The sequence below is a fragment of the Erinaceus europaeus genome, chromosome 11 (genome assembly GCF_950295315.1).
Source record: "Erinaceus europaeus chromosome 11, mEriEur2.1, whole genome shotgun sequence".
NCBI classification, from domain to species: Eukaryota; Metazoa; Chordata; class Mammalia; order Eulipotyphla; family Erinaceidae; genus Erinaceus; species Erinaceus europaeus.
The window spans coordinates 54,162,235-54,187,856 of NC_080172.1; the positions used below are offsets into that span (position 1 = coordinate 54,162,235).

The 25,622-nt window shown below is 44.5% G+C and overlaps 1 protein-coding gene across 2 annotated transcripts; it reads right to left on the reverse strand.

The window, feature by feature from the left end:
* On the reverse strand, nt 1-25,622 carry BNIPL (BCL2 interacting protein like). 2 transcript variants are annotated; one of them, XM_060201713.1, is made up of 10 exons: nt 25,490-25,621; nt 21,460-21,549; nt 21,209-21,273; nt 17,933-18,145; nt 12,436-12,618; nt 11,182-11,284; nt 10,893-11,024; nt 7,276-7,362; nt 5,897-5,995; nt 1-287 (listed from the first exon to the last, which is right to left on the reverse strand). In XM_060201713.1, the coding sequence occupies exons 1-10, from the start codon at nt 25,531-25,533 to the stop codon at nt 251-253; spliced, it is 1,053 nt and encodes a 350-aa protein (XP_060057696.1). In that variant the 5' UTR covers nt 25,534-25,621; the 3' UTR covers nt 1-250. The 2 variants fall into 2 exon arrangements, with proteins under 2 accessions (XP_060057696.1, XP_060057697.1); XM_060201714.1 differs by lacking the exon at nt 21,460-21,549 and having other exon boundaries at nt 25,490-25,622.

A 25,622-nucleotide genomic window follows, 5' to 3' on the forward strand; every position in this document is an offset into this window, starting at 1 on the left:
CCTAATTAAAGAGTCATTTATTAAGGGGGTGGGGAGGGAGGAGAACCAGAGCATAACTCTGGCACATGCAATGTCAAGGATCAGACTTAGGACCTCATGCTTGAAAGTTCAAGGAATTGTCCACTGGGCCAACTCCAGGGCCACAATTTTGATGAGCTGATGTACAAGGCAGTGCTGATATTTCAAGGGCTAGGGTGTAGGCAGATCAATAGCTTTGCTTGGTGCTGAGGCCACTCATTCCAGTCTCATGCTAGGTTCCTCTTGAGCCATGGAGATCCTGGTCCATCCTGGGGGGTGGGGGTAAGGGGTGGAGAGAATGAGCAAGAGAGAGTAAGTTTTACTGGGGCAGCACCTGGGTTGTACTTGCTGATGCAGAGATACAAACCAACTGACTAAAGACACAATGCTTGAGCCAGGTCACTTAGGATGCATAGCTCTCTAGTTAGTCTGAATCACCCCATATATATTTAAAGATTTTATTTATTTATTTATTTATGAGAAAGATAGGAGGAGTGAGAAAGAACCAGACATCACTCTGGTACATGTGCTGCCGGGGATCAAACTCAGGACCTCATGCTTGAGAGTCTAAAGCTTTATCACTGCACCACCTCCCGGACAACTGTCTTTTTTTTTTTTTTTTTCTGCAGCATTTTTTTTTAATTGGGGGATTAATGTTTTGCATTTGACAGTAACAGTAGTTTGTACATGCATAACATTTCTCAGTTTTCTACATAACAGTATAACCCCCACTAGGTTCTCTGTCATCCTTTCTGGACCTGTACTCCCCCCCCCAGACCACCCCAGAGTCTTTTACTTTGGTGCAATACACCAACTCCAGTTCAGGTTCTACTTGTTTTTTTTCTCTCCTGATCTTGTTTTTCAACTTCTGCCTGAGAGTGAGATCATCCCATATTCATCCTTCTGTTTCTGACTTATTTCACTTAACATGATTTCTTTAAGCTTCATCCAAGATGGGCTGAAAACAGTGAAGTCACCAATTTTAATAGCTGAGTAGTATTCCACTGTGTATATAGACCACAACTTACTCAGCCACTCATCTGTTGTTGGACACCTGGGTTGCTTCCAGATTTTGGCTAATACAAGTTGTGCTGCTAAGAACATATGTGTACACAGATCTTTTTGGATGGGTATATTGGGTTCCTTAGGATATATCCCCAGGAGAGGAATTGCAGGATCATAGGATAGGTCCATTTCTAGCCTTCTGAGAGTTCTCCAGACTGTTCTCCACAGAGGTTGGACCAATTGACATTCCCACCAGCAGTGCAGGAGGGTTCCTTTGACCCCACAACCTCTCCAGCATTTGTTGCTGTTACCTTTTTTGATGTATGACATTCTCACAGGAGTGAAGTGGTATCTCATAGTTATCTTTATTTGCATTTCTCTGACAATCAAAGACTTGGAGCATTTTTTCATGTGTTCTCAGCCTTTTTGATCTCTTCTATGGTGAATATTCTGTCCATGCCCCCCCCCCCATTTTTGGATGGGGTTATTTGTTTTCTTGTTGAGTTTGGTAAGCTCTTTATATATTTTGGTTATTAGCCTGTTGTCTGATGTATAGCATGTAAAGATTTTCTCCCATTCTGTGAGAGGTCTCTTGGTTTGGGTAGTGGTTTCTTAATTAGATGTAGTCCTCTAGGTTTATACTTGCTTTGGTCTTCTTTGTAAATTGGATTTGTTTCATTGAAGATGTCTTTAAAATTTATGTGGAAAAGAGTTCTGCCAATATTTTCCTGTAAGTATCTCATAGTTTGTGGTCTAACATCCAAGTCCTTGATCCACTTGGAATTTACTTTTGTGTTTGGTGAAATGTAGTGGTTCAGTTTCATTCTTCTGCATGTTTCAACCCATTTTTCCAATACCATTTGTTGAAGAGACTCATCTTTCCCCATTTAATAGTCTGGGCACCTTTGTCAAAGATTAGATGTCCATAGGTGTGGGGGCTCACTTCTGGGCTCTCAGTTCTATTCCACTGGTCAGTGTGTCTATTCATGATCCAGTACCAAGCAGTTTATTTATTTTTTTAAATTGTTTTATTTTTTTAATTGGGGAATTAATGTTTTACATTCAACAGTACAATAGTTTGTACATGCATAACATTCCCTAGTTTCCCATATAACACTACAACCTCCACGAGGTCCTCTGAATCCTTCTTGGACCTGTATTCTCCCCACCCACCCACCCCAGCGTCTTTTACTTTGGTGCGATATGCCAATTCCATTTCAGGTTCTACTTCTGTTTTCTTTTCTGATCTTGTTTTTCAACTTCTGCCTGAGAGTGAGATCATCCCATCTTCATCCTTCTGTTTCTGACTTATTTCACTCAACATGATTTTTTCAAGGTCCATCCAAGATCGGCTGAAAACGATGAAGTCACCATTTTTTACAGCTGAGTAGTATTCCATTGTGTATATATACACCACAACTTGCTCAGTCACTCATCTGTTGTTGGACACCTGGGTTGCTTCCAGGTTTTGGCTATTACAAATTGTGCTACCAAGAACATATGTGTACACAGATCTTTTTGGATGGATGTGTTGGGTTCCTTAGGATATGTCCCCAGGAGAGGAATTGCAAGATCATAGGGTAGGTCCATTTCTAACCTTCTGAGAGTTCTCCAGACTGTTCTCCACAGAGGTTGGACTAATTTACATTCCCACCAGCAGTGCAGGAGGGTTCCTTTGACCCCACACCCTCTCCAGCATTTGCTGCTGTTACCTTTTCTGATGTATGACATTCTCACAGGAGTGAAGTGGTATCTTGTTGTCTTTATTTGCATTTCTCTGACAATCAGAGACTTGGAGCATTTTTTCATGTGTTTCTCAGCCTTTTGGATCTCTTCTGTGGTGAATATTCTGTACAAGTCCTCCCCCCATTTTTGGATGGGGCTATTTGTTGTCTTGTTGTTGAGTTTGGCAAGCTCTTTATATATGTTGGTTATTAAACTCTTGTCTGATGTATGGCATGTAAAGATCTCCCATACTGTGAGGGGTCTCTTGGTTTGGGTAGTGGCTTCTTTTGCTGTTCAGAAGCTTTTTAATTTGATGTAGTCCCATAGGTTTATGCTTGCCTTAGTCTTCTTTGTAATTGGATTCATTTCATTGAAGATGTCTTTGAAATTTATGCGGAAAAGAGTTCTGCCAGTATTTTCCTCTAAGTATCTGATAGTTTGTGTTCTAACATCCAAGTTCTTGATCCACTTGGAATTTACTTTTGTATTTGGTGAAATACAGTGGTTCAGTTTCATTCTTCTGCATGTTTCAACCCATTGCTTCCAACACCATTTGTTGAAGAGACTCTGCTTTCCCCATTTAATAGTCTGAGCCCCTTTGTCAAAGATTAGATGTCCATAGGTGTGGGGCCTCACTTCTGGGCTCTAAGTTCTATTCCATGGTCAGTGTGTCTATTCATGTTCCAGTACCAAGTGCAGTTTTGATGACAATGGCCCTATAATACAGTTTGAGATCTGGGAGTGTGATGCCTCCAGTTCTGTTCTTTTTTCTCAAGATTGTTTTGACAATTCTAGGTCTTTTCTGGTTCCAGATAAACATTTGTAGCATTTGTTCTATTCTCCTAAAAAATGTGCTTGGGATCTTGATGGGGATAGCATTAAATTTGTATATGCCTCTGGGTAGTATATTCATTTTGATGATGTTAATTGACAACTGTCTTTTTATATTTATTTATTTATTGTAGAGACAGAGAGAAATTGAGAGGGGAGGAGGAGAGAAAAGCAGAAAAATAGACACCTGCAGCATTGTTTCACTACTTGTGAAGCTTTCCTCCTGCAGGTGGGGACTAGGGCTTGAACCAGGTCTGTGTGCACTGTAATGTGTGCACTCAACCAGGTGCACTACTAAATTCTGTGTTGGCGCAGGTGACGCAAAACACCAGGACCGATGTAAGGATCCTGGTTTGAGCCCTCGACTCCCCACCTGCCGGAGGTTCGCTTCACAGGCAGTGAAGCTGGTCTGCAGGTGTCTATCTTTCTGTCCCCTGTCTTCCCCTCCTCTCTCCATTTCTCTCTGTCCTATCCAACAACGATGACATCAATAACTGTAACAACACTGAAAAACAAGGGCAGCATAAGAGAAAATAAATAAATAAATATTTAAACAAAATTTGTGTTGATTTCTTCGTGTCTTGGCACTTATAAGTATAGGTTTTTCATTCATTCTTATTAGAGACATTAGTGTCCTTAGTTTTTCCCTTTGTGTCTGCAGTTGTCTCAGACATACTAAAGCACCTAAAACTCTCTCTTTGTTCCATTATGTGCCCCTCTTAAAAAAGTGGGGGACCAGGCAGTAGTGCACATAATACAAAGTGCAAAGACCCACACAAGGATCTAGGTTCACACCCACTCTCCACCTGCAAAGGGGATGCTTCATGAGCAGTGATACTGGCCTGCAGGTGTCTTTCTCTCCATCTCTCCCTCTCTCTCTTTTGTAAACAATAGTTTATTTTATTTATATTTTTTTCTTTATCTATTTATTGGATAAAGATAGCCAGAGATTGAGAGGGAAGACAGAGAGGGAGAGAGACAGAGAGACACCTATAGACCTGCTTCACCACTCACAAAACTTTCCCCCTGCAGGTGGGGACCGGGGGCTTGAACCCAGGTCCTTGCACATTGTAACATGTCTGCTCAACCAGGTGTGCCACCACCCAGCCCCAACAGTTTATTTAAAATTTTAATTTATTTATTATTATAGACAGAAATCAAGGGGGGGGGAGTCAGGTGGTAGCATAGCGGGTTAAGGGTACATGGCGCAAAGCTCAAGGACTGGCATAAAGATCCCGGTTCAAACCCCCAGCAGCTCACCTGCCCGGGAATCGCTTCACAAGTGGTGAAGCAGATCTGCAGGTGTCTATCTTTCTCTCCCCCGTCTCTGTCTTCCCCTCCTCTCTCGATTTCTCTCTATCCTATCTAACAACGACTACATCAATAACAACAGTAAGTACAACAACAATGAAAAAACAAAGGCAACAAAAGGGAAAATAAATAAATAAATATAAAATAATTTTTAAAAAAGGAATCAAGAGGGGGTAGATAGAGAGGGAAAGAAAAAGGTAAACATATGTAACCCTGCTTTACCACTTGTGAAGATTCTCCCCTGCAGGTTGGGACCAGGGGCTTGACCCTGGGGTCCTTGTGCACTGTAGTGTGTTCACTTAGCTAGGTGTGCCACCACTTGGGCCCCCCCCCCCCCTGTTTTCTCTCAATTTCTTTCTTTTTTTTTTTTTTTCCTGGAAGAGAGAGAAAGAACCAGACATCATTCTGGTACATGTGCTGCTGGGGATTGAACTTGGGACCTTATGCTTAAATGTCCAATACTTTATCCACAGTGCTATCTCCCAGCCTACTAGTTTATTTATATTTTTAAAAGATTTTCCACTTTATTTATTTAGTTTTTTTAAAATTTATTTCTTTATTGGGGAATTAATGTTTAACATTTAACAGTAAATACAATAGTTTGTACAAGCATAACATTTTCTCTCAATCTCTGTCCTTTCTAATTAAAAAAAAGAAAAAAGTGGCCACCAAGAGCCACTGGGGGAAAAAAAAAAGCATGGGGCAAGTCAGTGGCATACCTGGTTAAGCGCACACATTATAATATGCAGGGACCCGGGTTTAAGCCCCTGGTTCCCATCTGCAGGGGGAGAGCTTCATGAGTGGTGAAGCCAGGTTGCAAGTGTCTTTCTGTCTCTCTATATTCCCCGCTCCTCTTAATTTCTCTCTATCCTTGTCCAAGAATAAATAAATAAATAAGTAAATGAATAAATAAAATATTTTTAAAATATTGTTTAAAAATTAAAAGAAGTGAGAATTTGCTTTATACCACCAACTGCAGACATTTACACTTAAGCTTAGGACTCACTGGATGACAGCTTCAGGGATATGAACTTGATCCAAAGAAATAAGTTGGGCCAACTCTCCCAGATTGTTCAGGAAACGGACCTTTCGTGTGAACTTGGAACTGAAAAGAGAATAAACCAAGAGTTTTATAATGAGAAGAGGACTCATGAAGCTCCTCCTACAAAGGGAACTACTGAATTCAGGCTAGGAAGAGTCAGGGTGGGACATGGCATTGTATTTTTCTTTAGTTTTATTTATTTATTTATTTTTAAGATTTTATTTATTTAGTCATGAGAAATGATAGGAGAGAGAGAGAGAAAGAACCAGACATCACTCTGGTACATGTGCTGCTGGGGATTGAACTTGGAACCTCATGCTTGAGAGTCCAAAGACTTATCCACTGTGCCACCTCCGGCACCACCTTTAGTTTTATTTATTTATTAATGAGAAAGATGAGGAGAGAGAGGAGGAGAGCATCACTCTGGCACATTTTATTTTATTTTATTTTATTTTATTATCAGAACACTACTCAGTTCTGATTAGGATGGTACAGGGGACTGAACCTGGGACTTTGGAGCCTCAGGCAGTAGAATCTCTTTGTATAATCATTATGCTATCTACTCCTGCCCTCTGGCACATTTGATGTTGAGTATTAAACTCAGGACCTCATGCCTGGCAGTCCTAGATAACTGTACCTCCTAGATAACTGGGGCAAGAATTAATTAATTTACAAAAGAGAGGGAAGGAGGGAGGGAGGGAGAGAGAAAGGGAGGGAAGGAGCGAAAGAACCAGAGCATCACTCTGACACATGCAATTTCAAGGACTGAACATAGGACCCATACTTGAGAGTTCAATATTTTATCCCCTGCGCCAACTCGTAGGCCATGGGCCAAGGTATTGTTTATATATTTTTAAAATTTTTTATTTGTTGAATAGAGATAGAAAGGGAAAGAAGAGATAGAGAGGGAGAGAGAGACACCTGCAGCACTCTTCACCGCTTGTGAAGTTTTCCCTTTGCAGGTGGGGACCAAGGCCTTGAACCTGGGTCCTTGTGTATTATAACTTGTGCATTTAACCAGGTGCACCACAATGGGGCAAGATATTCATTTTTTTAATTAAAAATTTTTATTACCTTTATTTATTTATTTATTGGATAAAGACAGCCAGAAAATGAGAGGGAAGGGGTAATAGAGAGAGAAATAGAGACACCTGCACCCTGCTTCACCACTTGTGAAGTTTTCCCCCTGCAGGTGGAGACCAGGGATTTGAACCTGGGTCCTTGCACACTGTAACATGTGCGCTCAACCAGGTGTGCCACCTCCAGGCCCAGGGCAAAGTGTTCTTAATACTGGTTTTGAAATCTGATGATGAGGGTGAAGGTCATTAACACAGGACTGCTACCTGATAAAGGGCCGGAGAAGTGCCAGGAATGCCTTCACATACCACGTAGCATGGACCACCACCAGTGCACGAAGGTTCTTCCTGAGCCTGGAGGACATGAGATAATCTTATTGCTCCTTCCATGATCAATGCCTATACATCAGGCAGGCAGAGCTAGTTCTTCTGCTTCCTCCTCCTTTTTTTTTTTAAGATTTTATTTATTTATTTATTTATTTTTGACCAGAGCACTGCTCAGCTCTGGCTTATGATGTTGCTGGGGATTGAATCTGGGACCTCGAAGTCTCAGACATGAACATCTTTTTGCATGACCATTAAGAAAAGATAATGAGGGGAATCAGGTGGTAACACAGTGGATTAAGCGCAACTGGCGCAAAACACAAGGACTGGCATAAGGATCCCGGTTCGAGCCCCCAGCTCCCCACCTGCAAGGGAGTCACTTCATAGGCGGTGAAGCAGGTCTGCAGGTGTCTCTCTTTCTCTTCCCCTCTCTGTCTTCCCCCTCCTCTCTCCATTTTTCTCTGTCCTATCCAACGACGACGACATCAATAACAACAACAACAACAATAACTACAACAATAAAACAAGGGCAATAAAAGAGAATAAATAAATATTAAAAAAAGAGAAAAGATAATAAATATGTGAAGCAAATGCAGTAGGAAGGCGATGACCAGCAAGGCCTAGCTTCCTCCCATTGGTCTCACATCCCTGAAGCTCTGGGCTCTGTGTGGCAGCCTCAGGGATGTGCACCTGTTGGAGGAGAGAAGTCAGCTTTCACAAGTGTACATTGGCAAAGGTATTACCACCACCCTTTGATGGGCAATGAAACAGATCCAGAAAAGTTCGGTGAGCCATCCCAGTTTATACAGCTAGTAAATGTTAAGGGAAAAACAAAGCCCAGGTATTTATTTCACTACCCTAGTTATCTCTGGGGCTTGGTGCTTTATGATTTCACTATACTTCCAAATAATTTTCTTCTTTTCCTTTTTCTTTCTTTCTCTCTTTCACTTTTTTTTTTTGATAGAGGGTGATAAATGGAGAGAGATAAAGAGGAGAGACAAGGAGAGACAACAGCAGCACTATTCCACTGCTCCACTGCTCATGAAACTTGTCCTATGCAAGAAGGGGGGGTGACCAGGGACTTGAATCTAGGACTCATGGTAATGTGTGGCTCTATTGTGTGTGCCACTGCCTAGCTCCTTGAAGATTTATGAGAGAGAGAGAGAGAGAGAGAGAGAGAGAGAGAGAGAAGAAGGAGGAGGAGGAGGAGGAGGAGGAGGAGGAGGAGGAGGAGGAGGAGGAGGAGACAAGAGGATTACTCTGGCACATGTGATGGTTGGGATTGAACTCAGGACCTCATACTTAATTCCTCATACTTAATTAAGAGTTCAACTATTTTTCTTTCTCTCTCTCTGCCACTAGGGTTACTGAGGGGTCTTGGTGCCTACACAGAATCTCCTACTCCTGGCTGTTGTTTTTTTTCCTTTTATTTTTCCCCCTTTATTTGTATGTGGCAGGATACAGAGAAATTGAGGGGATGGATGATGGTGCATTTGGTTAAGCACACATGTTACAGTGTGTTCAAGCCCCTGGTCCCCACCTGTAGGACGGAAGCTTCATAAGCAGTGAAGCAGGGTTGCAGATATCTCTCTTTTTCTCTCCCTTTATATGTCCCCATCCTCTATTAATTTCCCTGTCTCTATCCAAAATAAAATAAAATAAAATAAAGAGAGAAATTAAGTGGGAGGGGAGGAAGTAGAAGGGAAGAGAGAGTCACCTATAGCCCTGCTTTACTTCTTATGAAGCTTTCCCTCTGCAGGTGGGGACCCAGGGCTTGAACCCGAGTTCTTGTTCACTGTAATGTGTGCCGTAAACCAGGTGTGCCATGGCCCAGCTTTAAAAGGCTAGTGTTTTATTCACTGTGCCACCTCCCAGGTTGAGAAACCATTTTTTTAAGGTTGATTATTTACTAGAGAGATATATAAAGATAGATAGAGGGGGCTGGGAGTGGCACACTGGGTTAAATGCACATAGCATGAAGTGCAAGGACATGCTCAAGGATCCTGGTTTGAACCCCTAGCTCCCCACCTACAGGACGGTCATTTCACAAGTGGTAAAGCAGGTCTGTTTCTCTCCCCTTTTCTTTTTTTTTTTTTTAAATATTTATTTTATTTATTCCCTTTTGTTGCCCTTGTTGTTTTATTGTAGTTCTTGTTGTTGTCGTTGTTGAATAGGACAGAGAGAAATGGAGAGAGGAGGGGAAGACAGAGAGGGGGAGAGAAAGATAGACACCTGCAGACCTGCTTCACCGCCTGTGAAGTGACTCCCCTGCAGATGGGGAGCCGGAGGCTCGAACCAGGATCCTTATGCTGGTCCTTGTGCTTTGCTTAACCCATTGTGCTTCTGCCCGACTCCCTTCTCTCCCCTTTTCTATCTCCCCCTCCTCTTTCAAATTCTCTCTGTTCTATCCAATTAAAAAAAAAGTGGTCCAGGAGGTGGCTCAATTGAAAAAAACATTGACTCTCAAACACGAGGTCTTGAGTTCAGTCCCTGGCAGCACATGTACCAGAGTGATGTCTGGTTCTCTTTCTCTCCTCCTATCTTTCTCATAAATAAATAAATAAATAAATAAATAAATAAAATATTTTTTAAGAATGGAAAAAAATGGCTACCAGGAGCAGTGGACACATAGTACAGGCAATGAGCCCAGCAACAGTCCTAGAAGGAGAGAGAGAGAGAGTGTGCATCACTCTAGCACATGCAATGCTTGAGATTGAACTCAGGACCCTCAAGCTTGAGATCCCAAAGTTTTATCCACTGTGCCACTTCCCAGGCCATTGCAAAATTTTAAAACTAGATTTCCTTGACTCTAAAAGAGGAAATATGAAAAACTTGTGCTGGGAAAATAGCTCATCTGGATATATGTCTGCTTTACCATGCAAACAATTCAGATTTGAGTCTGGCCCCCACTTTGTTGGGGAAAACCAGAGTGCTGTGGTATCTCTCTCTCTGAAAAAGTTAGCCCAAAGCAGTGAAGCCCAGGTGTGACAAAAAAGAAAAAAGAAGAGGAGGAGGAGGAGGAAGAGGGAGGAGAGGAGGAGGAGGAAGAGGAGTAAAAAGAATGGAAGACGGGGCAGGTGGCATCACACCTGATTCAACCCCCCAGTCCCCACCTCTAAGGGGAAAGCTTTGCAAGTGGGGAAGTGGTGCCACAGGTGTCTCTGTGTCTCTCTCCCTCACTGTCTTCCCTTTCCCTCTCAATTTCACTCTGTCTCTTTTTCTTTAAATCTTTTATTTTTATTATTGGATAGAGACAGAGAGAAACTGAGAGGGGAAGGGAGATAAAGAGGGAAAGAGATATAAAGACACCTGCAGCTGTGCTTCACCACTCGTGAAGCTCTCCCCCTTGCAGGTGGGTATCAGAGGCTTGAACCTGGGTCCTTGTGCACTGTAATGTGAGTGCTTAGCCAGGTGTGCCACTACCTTGCCCCATTTCTCTCTCAGTCTCTATCAAATAAATAAATAAATAAATAAATAAATAAACAAACAAATAAAACATTTTAAAAAGCTAAAGAAGGGAGTCGGGTGGTAGCGCAGTGGGTTAAGCACAGGTGGCCTACCTCCGATCCAGGGTGCGGTAGCATTGGCGTATCCAGCTGAGAGGTGGGACTTGTGCCCTACTCGTGGCTCCACTTAGGTGAACGAGCAGATAGTTCTCAGCTACCAACATCTCCAGGGTTCCTACCATGTACCTGGGGGCATGCGGTTGTCAGAGAAGTTGTGTCAGGTGTTGGGAGAGTGAGAGGCGCATCACTGGAGACTGGAAAATCACCTACTAATCCAGCAAGGATTTTCTGCTTTTGTTCATCTGAGGTTTCCTCCCTATCACCCTTAGGCCTTCCTTCTTACCTAAACAAGTGCTCCATGACATAGGTATAGTTGGGAATGCTGCTTCTGGGCAAATAGCAGGAAACAAAGAGGATGACAGCATTGAGGCCATCACCATGGTAACCTGGGTAGAGGAAACTCATCCAGCATATTGACAGATATTACATTTATTTCTTTATTTCTAGATAGCACCAAGGAATGAATCCACGGTCTTGCATATGTGCAATACCACTACTGAGTAGCCTGTTTAGGAATTATTTCATTCCATTCTTTATTTATTTGAGAGAAGAGAGAGAGAGAAGAGGATAGCACTGTTCTAGTGACCTCTCCCATGCTGTCCATGGTGCTGAGAGAGGAGAGACACTACAGCACTACTTTATCATCCAAGGATATAGCCCCCCATACTGGTGCTGTCCATGGTGTTACTGTACTGTCCATGGTGTGTTCTTGTGTGGTGCTAAAACAAGGTATGAGTTCTGTCAGGTGAGCTATTTCCCAGCCTTGGTACATCTATTTGGACTTAAGGACTCTGAGGGTCTCTGAATTTACAGGAGGAATTTGAATCCCAATAATTGAGTTTACATAGTTTGTACATTTTATTCACTTGTTGACTTTTGTCATCACTGTGTTTCCTGGATCTGGCTGGACTTTTTTCAGATAGACATAGATGGGTAGAGACAAGGAGACAGACAGAGAGAGAGAGAAAAGGAAAAGGTACGAGTGCACTGAAGCTACTTTCAGTGGGCTCAAGCCTGGGTTGTGTGTATGACAAGGGGGCACACAGTCCAGAGAGCTAGCCTGCCTGTCTGAAGTCTCAGTACTGCTTTGCTTTGTTTTTGTTTTTATTTTATCCAGAGAACTGAGCAGCTCTGATCTGTGTCGTGCCAGGGATTAAACCTAGGACCCCAGAGCCTCAGGCATAGAAGTGTTCTGTATAACCACTACACTATCTCCCAGGCCCTTTTTAAAAATAATTTATTTCTTTATTGGGGAATTAATGTTTTACATTCAACAGTAAATACAATAGTTTGTACATGCATAACATTCCCCAGATTCCCATTTAACAATACAACCCCCACTATGTCATTCATCATCTTTCATGGACCTGTATTCTCCCCACCCACCCACCCACCCCAGAGTCTTTTATTTTGGTGCAATATGCCAATTCCATTTCAGGTTCTACTTGTGTTTTCTTTTCTAATCTTGTTTTTCAACTTAGACCCTCCCAGGCCCTTAAAGTCACAGTTCTTGCCCCCCACCTCTGCTAATTATTACCTCCATGAGACAGGACTCTCTTATAGGGCTCAATGACAGTCATGTCCACTCGCTGCTCCCGCTGTCCTGTCCGGAACACCCTCCATCGACGACCATCCTCTCCAGCCACATCCCACATACAACCCCGGCCTAACCTTTCTGCTGCTTCACTGGCCCCCAGGCCCTCTGCACGGGGCAGGTCATCTGCAAGAGGGATGGAGAAGCAAGGCAGAATACATGCATCAGTACTTGTAACTTCCCAGACGCTGAGTACTCTGAGTTCTGAGAGGAAGTCTTTTTTTTTAAATTTTATTTATTTTTATTATTGGTTAGAAACAGAGAGAAATAGAGACAGGACCAGGCAGTGGCACACTTGATTAGGTGCACACTTACGAGTGGTGAAGGAGTGCTGCAGGTGTTTCTCTTTCTATCTCTCTTAATTTCCCCCTCCACTCTCAATTTCTCTCTGTCTCTACCCAATAATAAATAAATGATGTGTGCTTGGAGGCCGGGTGGTAGTGCTTCGGGTTAAGTGCACTTGGCGCAAAATGCAAGGACCTGGGAGCCGGGCTGTAGTGCAGCGGGTTAAGCACACATGGCACAAAGTGTAAGGACTGGCATGAGGATCCTGGCTGGAGCCCCCGGCTCCCCACCTGCAGGGGATTCACTTCACAGGCGGTGAAGCAGGTCTGCAGGTGTCTATCTTTCTCTCCCCCCTCTCTCTTCCCCTCCTCTCTCCATTTCTCTCTGTCCTATTCAACAACAACGATATCAGTAACAACAACAATAATAACTACAACAGTAAAAACAACAAGGGCAACAAAAAGGAAATAAATAAGTATTTTAAAAATGCAAGGACCTCCATAATAATCCCAGTTTGAGCCCCTAGCTCCCCACCTGTAGGGGTCATGCTTTACAATTGGTGAAGCAGGTCTGCAGGTGTCTTTCTTTCTCTCCCCCTTTCTGTCTTCCCCTCCTCTCTCAGTTTCTTTCTGTCCTATCCAACAACAAGGGCAACAACAAGGACAACAAAATGGAAAAAATTGGCCACCAGAAGCAGTGGATTCATAGTGCAGGCACTGAGCCCCAGTGATAACCTTGGAGGCAAAAAAAAAAGTGTATGTTTAACCAAGTGTGCAACCACCTGTCCCCCAATAATAAATAAATAAATAAATATATATATATTAGAAAAATAAAGGGAGAGAGACAGAGAGGTGCCTGAAGCCCTGCTTCATGACTCATGAAACTTTCCCCCTGCAGGTCCAGGGACCAGGGATTTGAACCTGGTCCTTGTGCGCTATAACTAGATGTATCACCAACTGGTCTCCTCTGAGAGGAATTCCACGTTACTCTAACCCCTAATTCCTCAGTTTTTTCCTGTGGTTCTTGTCCTGCTTTATCCTATTAACCCAACCTTTTGCTAATCTAATGTCTCTTTCTTAGGACTTACTATCCTTACTTAAAGATTTTTAAATTTTTTAGTATTTATTTATTTATTTATTCATTTTTGTTGTCCTTGTCGTTGTTGGATAGGACAGAGAGAAATGGAGAGAGGAGGGGAAGACAGAGCGGGGGAGAGAAAGATAGACACCTGCAGACCTGCTTCACCTCTTGTGAACTGACTCCCCTGCACGTAGGGAGTCAGGGGCTTGAACTGGGATCCTTAAGTTTGTCCCTGTGCTTGGCGCCACATGCGCTTAACCCGCTGTGCTACCGCCCAACTCCCACTTATTTATTTTAGATAATAAACAGAGAGAAGGGAGTTAGGCAGTAGCGCAGCGGTTAAGCACAGGTGGCGCTAAAGCTCAAGGACCTAAAGCTCAAGGACCGGCTTAAAGATCCCGGTTCGAGCCTCCGGCTCCCCACCTGCAGGGGAGTCACTTTACAGGCGGTGAAGCAGGTCTGCAGGTGTCTATCTCTCCCCCTCTCTGTCTTCCCCCTCTTTCCATCTCTGTCCTATCCAACAACAACGACATCAATAACAACAACAATAATAACTACAACAATAAAACAACAAGGGCAACAAAAGGGAATAAATGAAAAAAATAAACAGAGAAATTGAAAGGGAAGGGGGAGATAGACACCTACAGTACTGCTTCACCACTTGAGAAGCTTCCCCCTCTGCAGGTGGGGGGGCTTGAACATGGGTCCTTGAGCATAGTAACAAGTGTACCACCATCCAGCACCCCAGCCCCTTAGAGACTTTTAAAAAATTTATTAATGAGTGTGTGTGTGCGTGTGTGTATGTAAACCAGAGCATCACTTTTTTTTAGTATATGCAGTGCTGGGGATTGAACTCAGGACCTCATGCACGAGAGTCCAATGCATTTCCACCTCCAGGGTTGCTCACTACTCTTACTTGTTTCACTATGGAGTGATATGTAGATTTCCTTGTGCTATGATGCTTGCCAGTAGCAATTATTCCATTATTCCATATTCTTTTTTGTTGGTTTGTTTGTTTTTTCAGTGCCGAGGCCTCACACATGCTTAGTTTTACTGCTCTTGGGCATCTTTTTCATACAGAGAGACAGAGATGAAGACAGACAGACAGGTAGGCAAACACACAAACACACACACACACACACACACACACAGACACACACACACAGACAGACACACATACACAGACACACACACACAGACACACATAGACACACACACACACACACACACACACACACACACACACACACTTTAACAGCACCAGAACTTCCCCTAGTGCTATAGCGTCTCCCAGGGCTTAAACACGCTATCTCTTTTCATGCTTTCTCTTGGGTGGTCATCTTCAGCGACCAACAGCAGGTGGTGGTTCCCAGAGCTGCCCAACTTCATGTTCACAGCCTCAGATGCCTGGCCTGGGCAGCTCTACCTTATGTCCTCTGTTATTTCTTTTTAATTTCTTTATATTTATTTATTTATTTATTTATTTTCCCTTTTGTTGCTCTTGCTGGTTTTTTATTGTTGTTGTAGTTATTATTCTTGTTGGTATTGATGTCGTAGTTGTTAGATAGGACAGAGAGAAAAGGAGAGAGGAGGGGAGACAGAGAGGGGGAGAGAAAGACAGACACCTGCAGACCTGCTTCACCGCCTGTGAAGCGACTCCCCTGCAGGTGGGGAGCCGGGGGCTCAAACCGGGATCTTTGCTGGTCCTTGAGCTTTGCACCACGTGCACTTAACCCGCTGTGTCAGCCCGACTCCTGTCCTCTGTTATTTCTGAGTCACCACCCCCAAGGCAACTCAGACTCGCCCTCTTCCTCTTTGCATCCATATTTTCTTTCTCAGCGAATGGTCCCGCCCACCTAGCTGCTTGCAAAAGAAAGCTGCACAATCTTCTAGATCAGGTGGGTGAACCCAGACTGCCTCCCATCTATCTGCTCTCTATTCATTATCATTCTCATTCTTTTTTTTTTATTTTTATAATTATTTATTTATTTATTTATTTTTGTTGCCCTTGTTGTTTTACTGTTGTAGTTATTATTGTTGTCATCATTGTTGGATAGGACAGAGAGAAATGGAGAGAGGAGGGGAAGACAGAGACGGGGAGAGAAAGACACCTGCAGAGCTGCTTCACTGCTTGTGAAGCGACTCCACTGCAGGTGGGGAACCAGGGGCTCAAACTGGGATCCTTATTCTGGTCCTTGCGCTTTGTGCCACCTGCGCTTAACCCCTGACTACCACCCGACTCCCAATCGTTCTCATTCTTTCCATTGCTACTGTCTGGAGTCAGGCTCTTGGATGTCTCTCCTGCGCTAGGTTGCTCTCCTCCACGCCATGCTTGCTCTAGACCACTGTGAGAGCAGCTTTCTCTTATCCCCTACCTTTAAAAACAATTATTTATTGGGGCCAGGTGGTAGCACACCTGGTTGAGCACACATGTTAAAATTAGCAAAGACCAAGGTTCAATCTTCCAGTCCCCACCTGCAGGATGAAAGCTTTGTGAGTGGTGAAGCAGGGCTGCCGGTGTCTCTCATCTCTCTGTATTTCTCCCTCCCTTTCTTCTCCCTCTCAGTTTCTCTGTCCTATCAAGTAAATAAATAAGCCTTATAAAAAATGAACAGGGGGACGGACAGTAGATAGCATAATGGTTATGCAAAGAGACTCTCGTGCTTGAGGCTCCAAAGTCCCAGGTTCAGTCCTCCGCACCACCATAAGCCAGAGCAGAGTAGTGCTTTGGCAAAAAAAAAAAAAAAAAAAGGGGGGGGGGGGAGTTGGGTGGTAGTGCTGCGGGTTAAACACATGTGGTGCGAAGCGCAAGGACTGGCGTAAGAATCCCAGTTACGGGAGTAGGATGGTGGCGCAGCGGATTAAGTGCAAGTGGTGCAAAGCGCAAGGACCGACCTAAGGAGCCGGGTTCAAGCCCCCGGCTCCCCACCTGCCGGGGAGTCGCTTCACAGGCAGTGAAGCAGGTCTGCAGGTGTCTTATTTTTCTCTCCCCCTCTGTCTTCTCCTCTCTCCATGTCTCTCTGTCCTATCCAACAACGATGCCATCAATAACCACAACAATGTTAAACAACAAGGGCAGCAAAAGGGAAAGTAAATAAATATAAAAAAATTAAGAAAAAAAAATCCCGGTTGGAGCCCCCGGCTCCCCACCTGCAGGGGAGTCGCTTCACAGGTGGTGAAGCAGGTCTGCAGGTGTCTGTCTTTCTCTCCCCCTCTCTATCTTCCCCTCCTCTCTCCATTTCTCTCTGTCTTATCCAACAACAATGACATCAATAACAACAATAAAACAACAAGGGCAAAAAAATAAATAAATATAAAAAAATGAACACGAGCCAGGCGGTGACACACCTGGTTAAGCATTCACATTACAGAGTGCAAGGACCTGTGTTCAAGCCCCCAGTCCCTACCCTCAGTCCCTACCTGCGCGGGGGTGGGGGGGGGGAAGCATTGCCAAAGCAGTGTTGTAGGAATCTCTTTCTCACTTCCCCTCTCTTTTTATTTTTTTAAAAATATTAATTTATTTATTCCCTTTTGTTGCCCTTGGTTTGTTTGTTTATTCCCTTGTTGTTGGATAGGAGAGAGAGAAATGGAGAGAGGAGGGGAAGACAGAGACAGGGAGAGAAAGACACCTGCAGACCTGCTTCACTGCAACTCCCCTGCAGGTGGGGAGCCAGGCCTCCAACAGGGATCCTTATGGCGGTCCTTGGGCTTTTGCTAGCTGCGCTTAATCGCTGCACTACCACCTCACTCTATCTCCCTCTTTCTTTCTCTCTCTCTCTTTATTAGATAGAGACAGCCAGAAATGGAGAGGGAGGGAGGAGATAGAGAGGAAGAGAGACAGACAGACACATGCAGCACTGCTTCACGACTTGCAAAGCTTTCCCTTTCAGGTGGGGACTGCACACATGTCCTTGTGCATTGTAACATGTGTGCTCAACCAGTGGTGAGCAGGGGCTTGAACCCTGGTCCATACACTTGATAATATGTGTGCTTAATTGGGTGTGCCACTGCTCGGTCCCCCAACCGTTTCATTCTCTTCACCCTGCACTTCTTAAACTGCCTAGGCTGAACCCACCTTCCCACTCAAACTCATGTCCACTGTCCAGCTGCTCCGAGTCTGAGGGTGTCTCCATCTCGTCCACCTCCAGATCAGAGCTGCAGTCGGAGGACTGGGCCGAGTGAGAGGCCTCTGCCGCCTTCTCTGCTGGCTCCTGCAGCTCTGGCGCAGACAGCCGTTTCCGCATGGGCCGGTTGCCACACAGGGCCAGGGTGCTGGGCGTGCAGGTGGCTGCAGGAGACAGACACACACAGAGACGCGTGAGTGGAGGCAGGGAGAGGAGAGTTCCTACAGAGGGAGGTAATAACAAGGGGTGGACTTTAGAAGGGATCATGCAAGGAATGTTTGGGAAAAGGGAAGTGGACCCCAGAAGGTTAGAGGTGGCAGAACTCTGCCTTGGACTAGAATCCAGAACTTGAGATGAACATTCTCTCTATCCATTTCTTTTTTCTTTTTCTTTTTCTGCCTCCAGGGTTATTGCAGGGGCTCAGTGCCTGTACAATGAATCCATTTCCTCAGAGTCTATTTTCTCCATTTTTGTTGCCCTTGTTTTACTGTTATTGTTGCCATTACTGTTGTTGTTGGGAAGGACAGAGAGAAATCAATAGAGGAGGGGAAGGCAGAGGTGGAGGAGAGAAAGATAGACACCTGAAGACCTGCTTCACCATTGGTGAAGCGGCCCTCCCGTAGGTGAGGAACCGGGGGCTCAACTGGGATTCTTAGGCCGGTCCTTGCACTTCACACCATGTGCATTTAACCCGCTGCGCTAGCTTCAGTCCCCTCAGTCCATTTCTTCCCTCCTTTCTTTCATTCTTCCTTTCTAAAGATTTGTTTGTTTGTTTTTTGCCAGAGCACTGCTTAGTGGTACTGGTGATTGAAACTGGGACCTTTGATGCCTCAGGCATGAAAGTATTTTTGTCTAACTATTATGCTGTTTTCCCAACCTTTCTTTCCTTCTTCTTTTTACTAGAGTACCGATCAGCTCTGGTTTATGGTGGTGTGGAGAACTGAACCTGGGACTCTGGAGCCTCAGGCATAAGAATCTCTTGGCATAACCCTTATGCGATCCACTCCTGCGCTCAGCCCTTTTCTTCCATCCCTCCTTTCTTCCGCCCATCCTTTCCCCTCTTTCTTACTTCCTTAATTTCTTCCTTCCATTCTCTCTCCTTTCTTTCCTTCTTGCTTTCTCCCTCTCTTGTTCTTCTTTCCTCTTTTCATTTTATTTCTTTCTTCCTTCCTCCCTTCCTCCTTTCCCTCTCTTCTTTCACTTTTTAAAAAAATTTCTTTATTGGGGAATTCATGTTTTACATTCAACAGTAAATACAATAGTTTGTACATGCATAACATTCCCCAGATTCCCGTTTAACAATACAACCCCCACTATGTCATTTATCATCTTTCATGGACCTGTATTCTCCCCACCCACCCACCCACCCCAGAGTCTTTTACTTTGGTGCGATACGCCAATTCCATTTCGGGTTCTACTTGTGTTTTCTTTTCTGCTCTTGTTTTTCAACTTCTGCCTGAGAGTGAGATCATCCCATATTCATCCTTCTGTTTCTGACTTATTTCACTCAACATAAATTTTTCAAGGACTTTCACTTATTTTAAAAAATATTTTATTTATTCCCTTTTGTTGCCCTTGTTTTATTGTTGTAGTTATTATTGTCGTTGTTATTGATGGCATCATTGTTGGATAGGACAGAGAGAAATCGAGAGAGGAGGGGAAGACAGAGAGAGGGAGCGAAAGATAGACATCTGCAGACCTACTTCACCACTTGTGAAGCGACTCCTCTACAGGTGGGGAGCCAGGGGCTCGAACCAGGATCCTTGCGCTGATCCTTGGGCTTTGTGCCACCTGTGCTTAATCCGCTGTGCTACCACCCGACTCCCCTTCCTTTACTTCTTTCTTTCCTCCTTTCTCTTTCTTTTTTAAAAATTTTATTTATCTGTTATTGGAGAGAGAGAGAAATTGAGAGAGAAGGGGGAGATAGAGGAAGAGAGACAGAGAGACACCTGCAGACCTGCTTCACCGCCTGTGACTCGACTCCCCTGCAGGTGGGGAGCCGGGGGCTTGAACCAGGATCCTAACCGGTCCCTGCGCTTTATGCCACATGTGCTTAACCCAGTGTGCTAACGCCTGACTCCCCTCCTTTCTCTTTCTTAAATTAAAAATAAATTTAGGGAGTCAGGCAGTAATGCAGCGGGTTAAGTGCAGGTGGTACAAAGTGCAAGGACTGGTATAAGGACCCTGGTTCGAGCCCCCAGCTCCCCACCTGCAGGGAGTCACTTCACAAGCGGTGAAGCAGGTTTGCAGGTGTCTCTCTTTCTCTCCCCCTCTCTGTCTTCCCCTCCTCTCCATTTCTCTCTGTCCTGTTCAACAACAAGGACATCAATAACAACAACATTAATAACTACAACAATAAAACAACAAGGGCAACAAAAGGGAATAAATAAATATATATTTAAAAAATTGAAAATAGTGGTCCGGGAGTTGGCGCAGTGGTTAAGGAACTAGACTCTCAAGCATGAGAGCCTGGGTTCAGTCCCCAGCAGCACATGTACCAGAGTGATGTCTGGCCCTTTCTCTCTCTCTCCTCCTATCTTTTAGTTATTGTTCTCATTAATAAAATAAATAAAATGTTTTTAAAAATTAAAAATAAATTTAATATGTATTTATTTATTGGGTGGAGACAGCCTGAAATTGAGAGGGAAGAGGGAGATAGAAAGGGAGAGAGAGACACCTACAGCACTGCTTCATCGCTTGCAAAGCTTTCTCTCTGCAGGTGGGGACAGGGAGCTCGAACCCAGATCCTTGTACATTGTAACAGATGTACTCAACCAGGTCCGCAACCCCTGCCCCCCTACAAATTTATTTATTTCAGATACAGACAGAGACAGTGAGAGGAAAGGGAGAGATAGAAGGGAAGCAGAGGGACATACAGCACTGCTTCACAGTGCGTGAAGCTTTCTTCCTGCAAGTGGAGTCTTTCTCTTTTACTCTCACCATCAGGGTTTATGGCTAGGGCTTGGTGCCTGTAGGAGGAGTGTACTGCTCCTAATAGCCCTTTTTCTATTCCCCCCTTTTCTTTTATGATAGGTCAGAGAAAAATTGTGAGGGATGGAGAGGCAGAGAGGGAGAGAGGAGAGATACCTGCAGTACCGTTCTACTACTTGTGAAGTTTCCCCTGTAGGTGGGGGCTGGGAGCTTGAACCTGGGTTCTCGTGCATGATAAGGTGTGCACTCAACCAGGTGTTCCATCACCTGACCCCACCTATTTTCTAATTACCTACCTGCTGGTGAGTCTCTGTTAGGCTCCTCAGGACCTCCAGAAGGGCCAGTCTCTTCAGGAAGCAATCTACACAGGAAAGTGGAGGAGGGGGGGTGGCTATAGGCTAAGGGCCTCATGCCTTTATCAGTTTTTTTTTCTCTCTCCACAGCTTCCACTTCTATTGTACTTGTCCCACTTCTTCCAGTCTGAGTTGACCACCCCACCCACTGTCTATAGCCCCCCACCCTTCCCTGCCTCCTCAGGCTTCCTCACCCAGGGAAGTCTTCATCCTGCCATTCTTCCTTCAGCTCCAGCTGCCCCAGTCTCAGGGCTGCTCCAAGGCCTGCAACTTCTGCCTTCTCCCTGACCCCATAGTCCCCAGGAAGAAGACATTACCAGGAGACAAACGAGATGGGGACTTAGGGGAATTGAGCATTAGGTAGGGGCCACTGGACCAACGAGTTATGGTACACAAGGCAGACGTTTTTCTTTTCTTCCTTGAATTTCTTAAAAAATTTTTTTATTATTTATTTTCCCTTTTGTTGCCCTTGTTATTTTTTTCATTGTTGTTGTAGTTATTGTTGTTGTTGTTGATGTCATTGTTGATGGATAGGACAGAGAGAAATGGAGAGAGGAGGGGAAGAAGACAGAGAGGGGGAAAGAAAGACACTTGCAAACCTGCTTCACCGCCTGTGAATCGAACCCCCTGCAGATGGGGAGCCGGGGGCTCAAACCTGGATCCTTATGCTGACTTCCTTGAATTTTTGGCTCAGAGACCTTGCACATGAGTATTTCTACTGCTCCTGTTAGGTTATTTATTTATTTATTTATTTATGGGGGGGGGCAAAAGTTGTGCATCACTCTGATACATGCAATACCAGGGATCAAACTTAGGACCTCATGCTCAAGAGGCCAGTGCTTTATTGATAGTGCTACCTTTGGGCACTGGTACTTCTACCTTTCTCTTCCTCTCTCATAAACAAAGGCAGAAAAGAGTGAGTGGCCACAGCACTGAAGCTTCTGGGTTGCATACATGGCAAAGCAGTGCACTCTCCAAATACTTCACTGAGGCTTTACACCTGTGTGATTCCACTGATTCTGGTAGATTTATTTTTTTCCCTCCAGGGTTATTACTGGGGCTCGGTGCCTATACTATGAATCCACTGCGTCTGGAGGCTATTTTTTACCCCTTTTTTTGCCCTTGTTGTCTATCATTGTTGTCATTATTATTGTTGTCACTGCTGTTCTTGTCGTTGGCTAGGACATAGAGAGAGGGTGGGAAGAGAGGAGGAGAGAAAGATAGACACCTGCAGACCTGCTTCACCGCTTGTGAAGCAACCCCTCTGCAGGTGGGGTGCCAGGGGCTTGAACTGGGATCTTTAGGTCGGTCCTTGCACTTTGTGCCATGTGAGCTTAACCGGCTGTGCTACCGCCCGGGCCCCTCTGGTAGATTTTTTTTTTCTTCCAAAGCACTGTTTTATAGTGGTGCTGGAGATAGAATCTGGGGTCTTTGGTGCTTCAGGCATGAAAATCTGTCTTGCATAATCTTTTTTTTTTATTTAAAAATTCTAAAATATTTATTTATTTTCCCTTTTGTTGTCCTTGTTTTTTTAATTATTGTTGTAGTTATTATTATTGTTGTTGTTGTTGATGTCATCATTGTTAGATAGGACAGAGAGCAATGGAGAGTGGAGGGGAAGACAGAGAGGAGGGAGAGAAAGATAGACACCTGCAGACCTGCTTCACCACTTGTGAAGCAACACCCCTGCAGGTGGGGAGCCCGGGGCTTGAACTGGGATCCTTATGCTGGTCCTTGCGCTTTGCTCCACGTGCGCTTAACCCGCTGCGCTACCACCCGACTTCCTGTCTTGCATAATTTTATACTACTTCCCCAATCCTCCGGCATTTTCCCCCTGATAAAGGGTGAGAAACAGAGAGGTAAAGAGATGGAGGGAGGGGAGACACCACAGCACTGTCCCACCTGCTTGGGAGGCTTCCTCTTTGCTTGGTGCTCTTATGTGGTGGCCAGGGGCAAGAACCCAGGGGCTTGCACATGGTGAAGTGTTGCTCCTTACCAACCTACCAGGTGAGCTATCTGCCAGCCCCCTTAATATTCCTTAACATATAAGGAATATATTAATATTCCTTAATATGCATATAGCATGGGCTTTGATGCTCTAGGTTAGCTTTTTCAGATAAAGACTGGGAGGTGGGTTTAGCGTGGGATACCACAGCATGAAGCCTCTCGTATAGTGCCTTAGTATTCTTATGTGGTACTGGGGGCTCAGACCTGGGCTGTGTACGTGTCAAAGGTATTTTTCTAGGTGGGTTACTCAACAGAGGAAAGACTTAAAAGAGCTCTGATGAGGGGGATTAGGTTATGGCACACTTAGTTGAGTGCACATGTTATCATGTGCAAGGACCCAGGGTCAAGCAGGGTGGTAAGTTTTCACAGTTGGTGAAAGCAGTGCTACAGGTGTCTCTCTCCCTCTCTGCCTCCCCTTCCCCTGTCAATTTCTTTGACTATATCCAATAAAATTAATTAATTAATTAATTAAATTAAAAAGAGAAAGTATGACTTCATTTTTTTATATCTTCATTTATTTATTGGATAGAGACAGCCAGAAATTGAAAGCAGGAGGGGAGAAAGGGAGAGAGACAGATAGACACCCGGATAACTGCTTCACCACTTGCAAAGCTTTCCCCCTGCAGGTGGGGATCAGGGGCTCGAACCCAGGTCCTTGTGTAACATGTGCGTTCAACCAGGTGCGACACCACCTGGCCCCAAAAGTATGACTTCATTTAAAATAAAAAAGAGCTCATATTTCTGAATTCTAGATATTTCCCCTACCTGCATCTTTTATGGAAGCAGATTACTTCCATTATGTTTTATTGTTTTATTTATTTATTTATTTTACTTATTTATAGGATAGAAACAGGGAAATTGAGGGGAAGGAAATAGAGAGGGAGAGAGAAAGAGAAACATCTGCAACACTTCTTCACCATTCGTGAAGCTTCCCCCCACAGGTGGATACCGAGGTTTGAACCCAGGTCCTTGCATATTGTAAAGTGTGCTCTACTGGGGGGGTCCACTGCCCAACTCCCCACTGTTATGTTTTAGAGCAGAGGAAAACAACCTGGGAGGCGCTGCGTTGGATAAATCATTGGACTCTCAAGCAAGAGAGTCCTGAGTTCAGTCTCTGGCATCTGTGCCAGAGTGATGCTCTGGTTTTCCTTTCTCTTCCCCCCACTCAGGAATTAAATCTCTCCCTCTTCTCAGCTCTGGCTTATGGTGGCACTAGGGATTGAACTCAGGACCTCAGTGCCTTAGGTATGAAAGTCTTTTTACATAAGCACTAGACTAGCTCCTCTGTCAATCTTTAAAAAAAAAAAAAAGAGGGAGGCTGTGTGGTGGCATACCTGGTTAAACGCATCTATCACCATGCACAAGAACCTGGGTTCAAACCCTTGCTCCCCACCAAAAAGGGGGAAGCTTCACAAGCAGTGAAGCAGGTCAGCAAGTGTCCCTTTCTCTGTCTCTCTGTCTTTCTCCCCTCCCCTCTCAATTTCTCTGTTATATCAAATAAAAATGGAAAGAAAGAAAAAAAATGGCCATCAGGAGCAGTGGATTTGTAGTGCAGGCTCTGAGCCCCAGCCATAACCCTGGTGGCAAAAAAAAGAAAAAAAGAAAAAGAAAAAAAAAAAGGCAGTACAGGGAGGATCCTATTTACTTCTGTAGCTATGGCTCTACCTATACTGTGTGTGGGAGGGTTTTCAGGATGTCATTGACTGGGACTGACAGACCCACCCACCTGTCACAGAGCAAAGACAAAGATGGCACCTGGTCGGGCCTGCCTTTCCTGACCATGATGGGAAGTGGTTAGGGGAAACCCTGACACAGGTGGTAGGTGGGAGAAGAGGGTAAAGTGGGGCAGAGATTTGCCAAGTAGGTGAACCTGGGCCTAGATTTAGTTCTGGGGCAGCATCCTCAACGGCTTTTCTGGAGGGTAGAGATCAGCAAAGAGCAGAGGCAGGCTTACCAGAGACAACAGATAGGAAGGATCCTTAAAGAAGTAATGGAGAATTACCCTGGAACTGAGCTTTTGCAGTTTCCACTCCACGTAGACATCTCTTACTTATAGCCATCCCCTCAGCCCCACCCATCTTTTTTCTCTGAATTCATTCTCTTGGGGTTTTATCTCTGGGGACCAGAGATTGGACCTGGTGAGAGCTGGCCGGTGGACTGGTCCCTGAAGGCCATTCCCTTCTTGCTTCCAGTGTAACTCGCTGACACCCCACTTACCTGGGAGCCGCAGTCCTGCCTCCTGCCTCCTGTACAGTTCCCATCTCAGCAAGTTTTTCTGCCTCCTTCCTTCCACGCAGGAAGTTGCTGGAGAACTGCTTGTCTAGGCTCCCCAGCCCTTCTCTACCACTTT

Bases quoted from the DNA above. Each gene is read 5' to 3' on its own strand.
- BNIPL (XM_060201713.1), bottom strand. From the start codon at position 25,533: ATGGGAACTGTACAGGAGGCAGGAGGCAGGACTGCGGCTCCCAG. The intron at 21,550-25,489 runs GTAAGTGGGGTG...CTATGGGGTCAG, and splicing joins GGCAGGACTGCGGCTCCCAG to GGAGAAGGCAGAAGTTGCAG. The intron at 11,285-12,435 runs GTAATAATTAGC...TCCTCTACCCAG, and splicing joins GAGAGTCCTGTCTCATGGAG to GTTACCATGGTGATGGCCTC.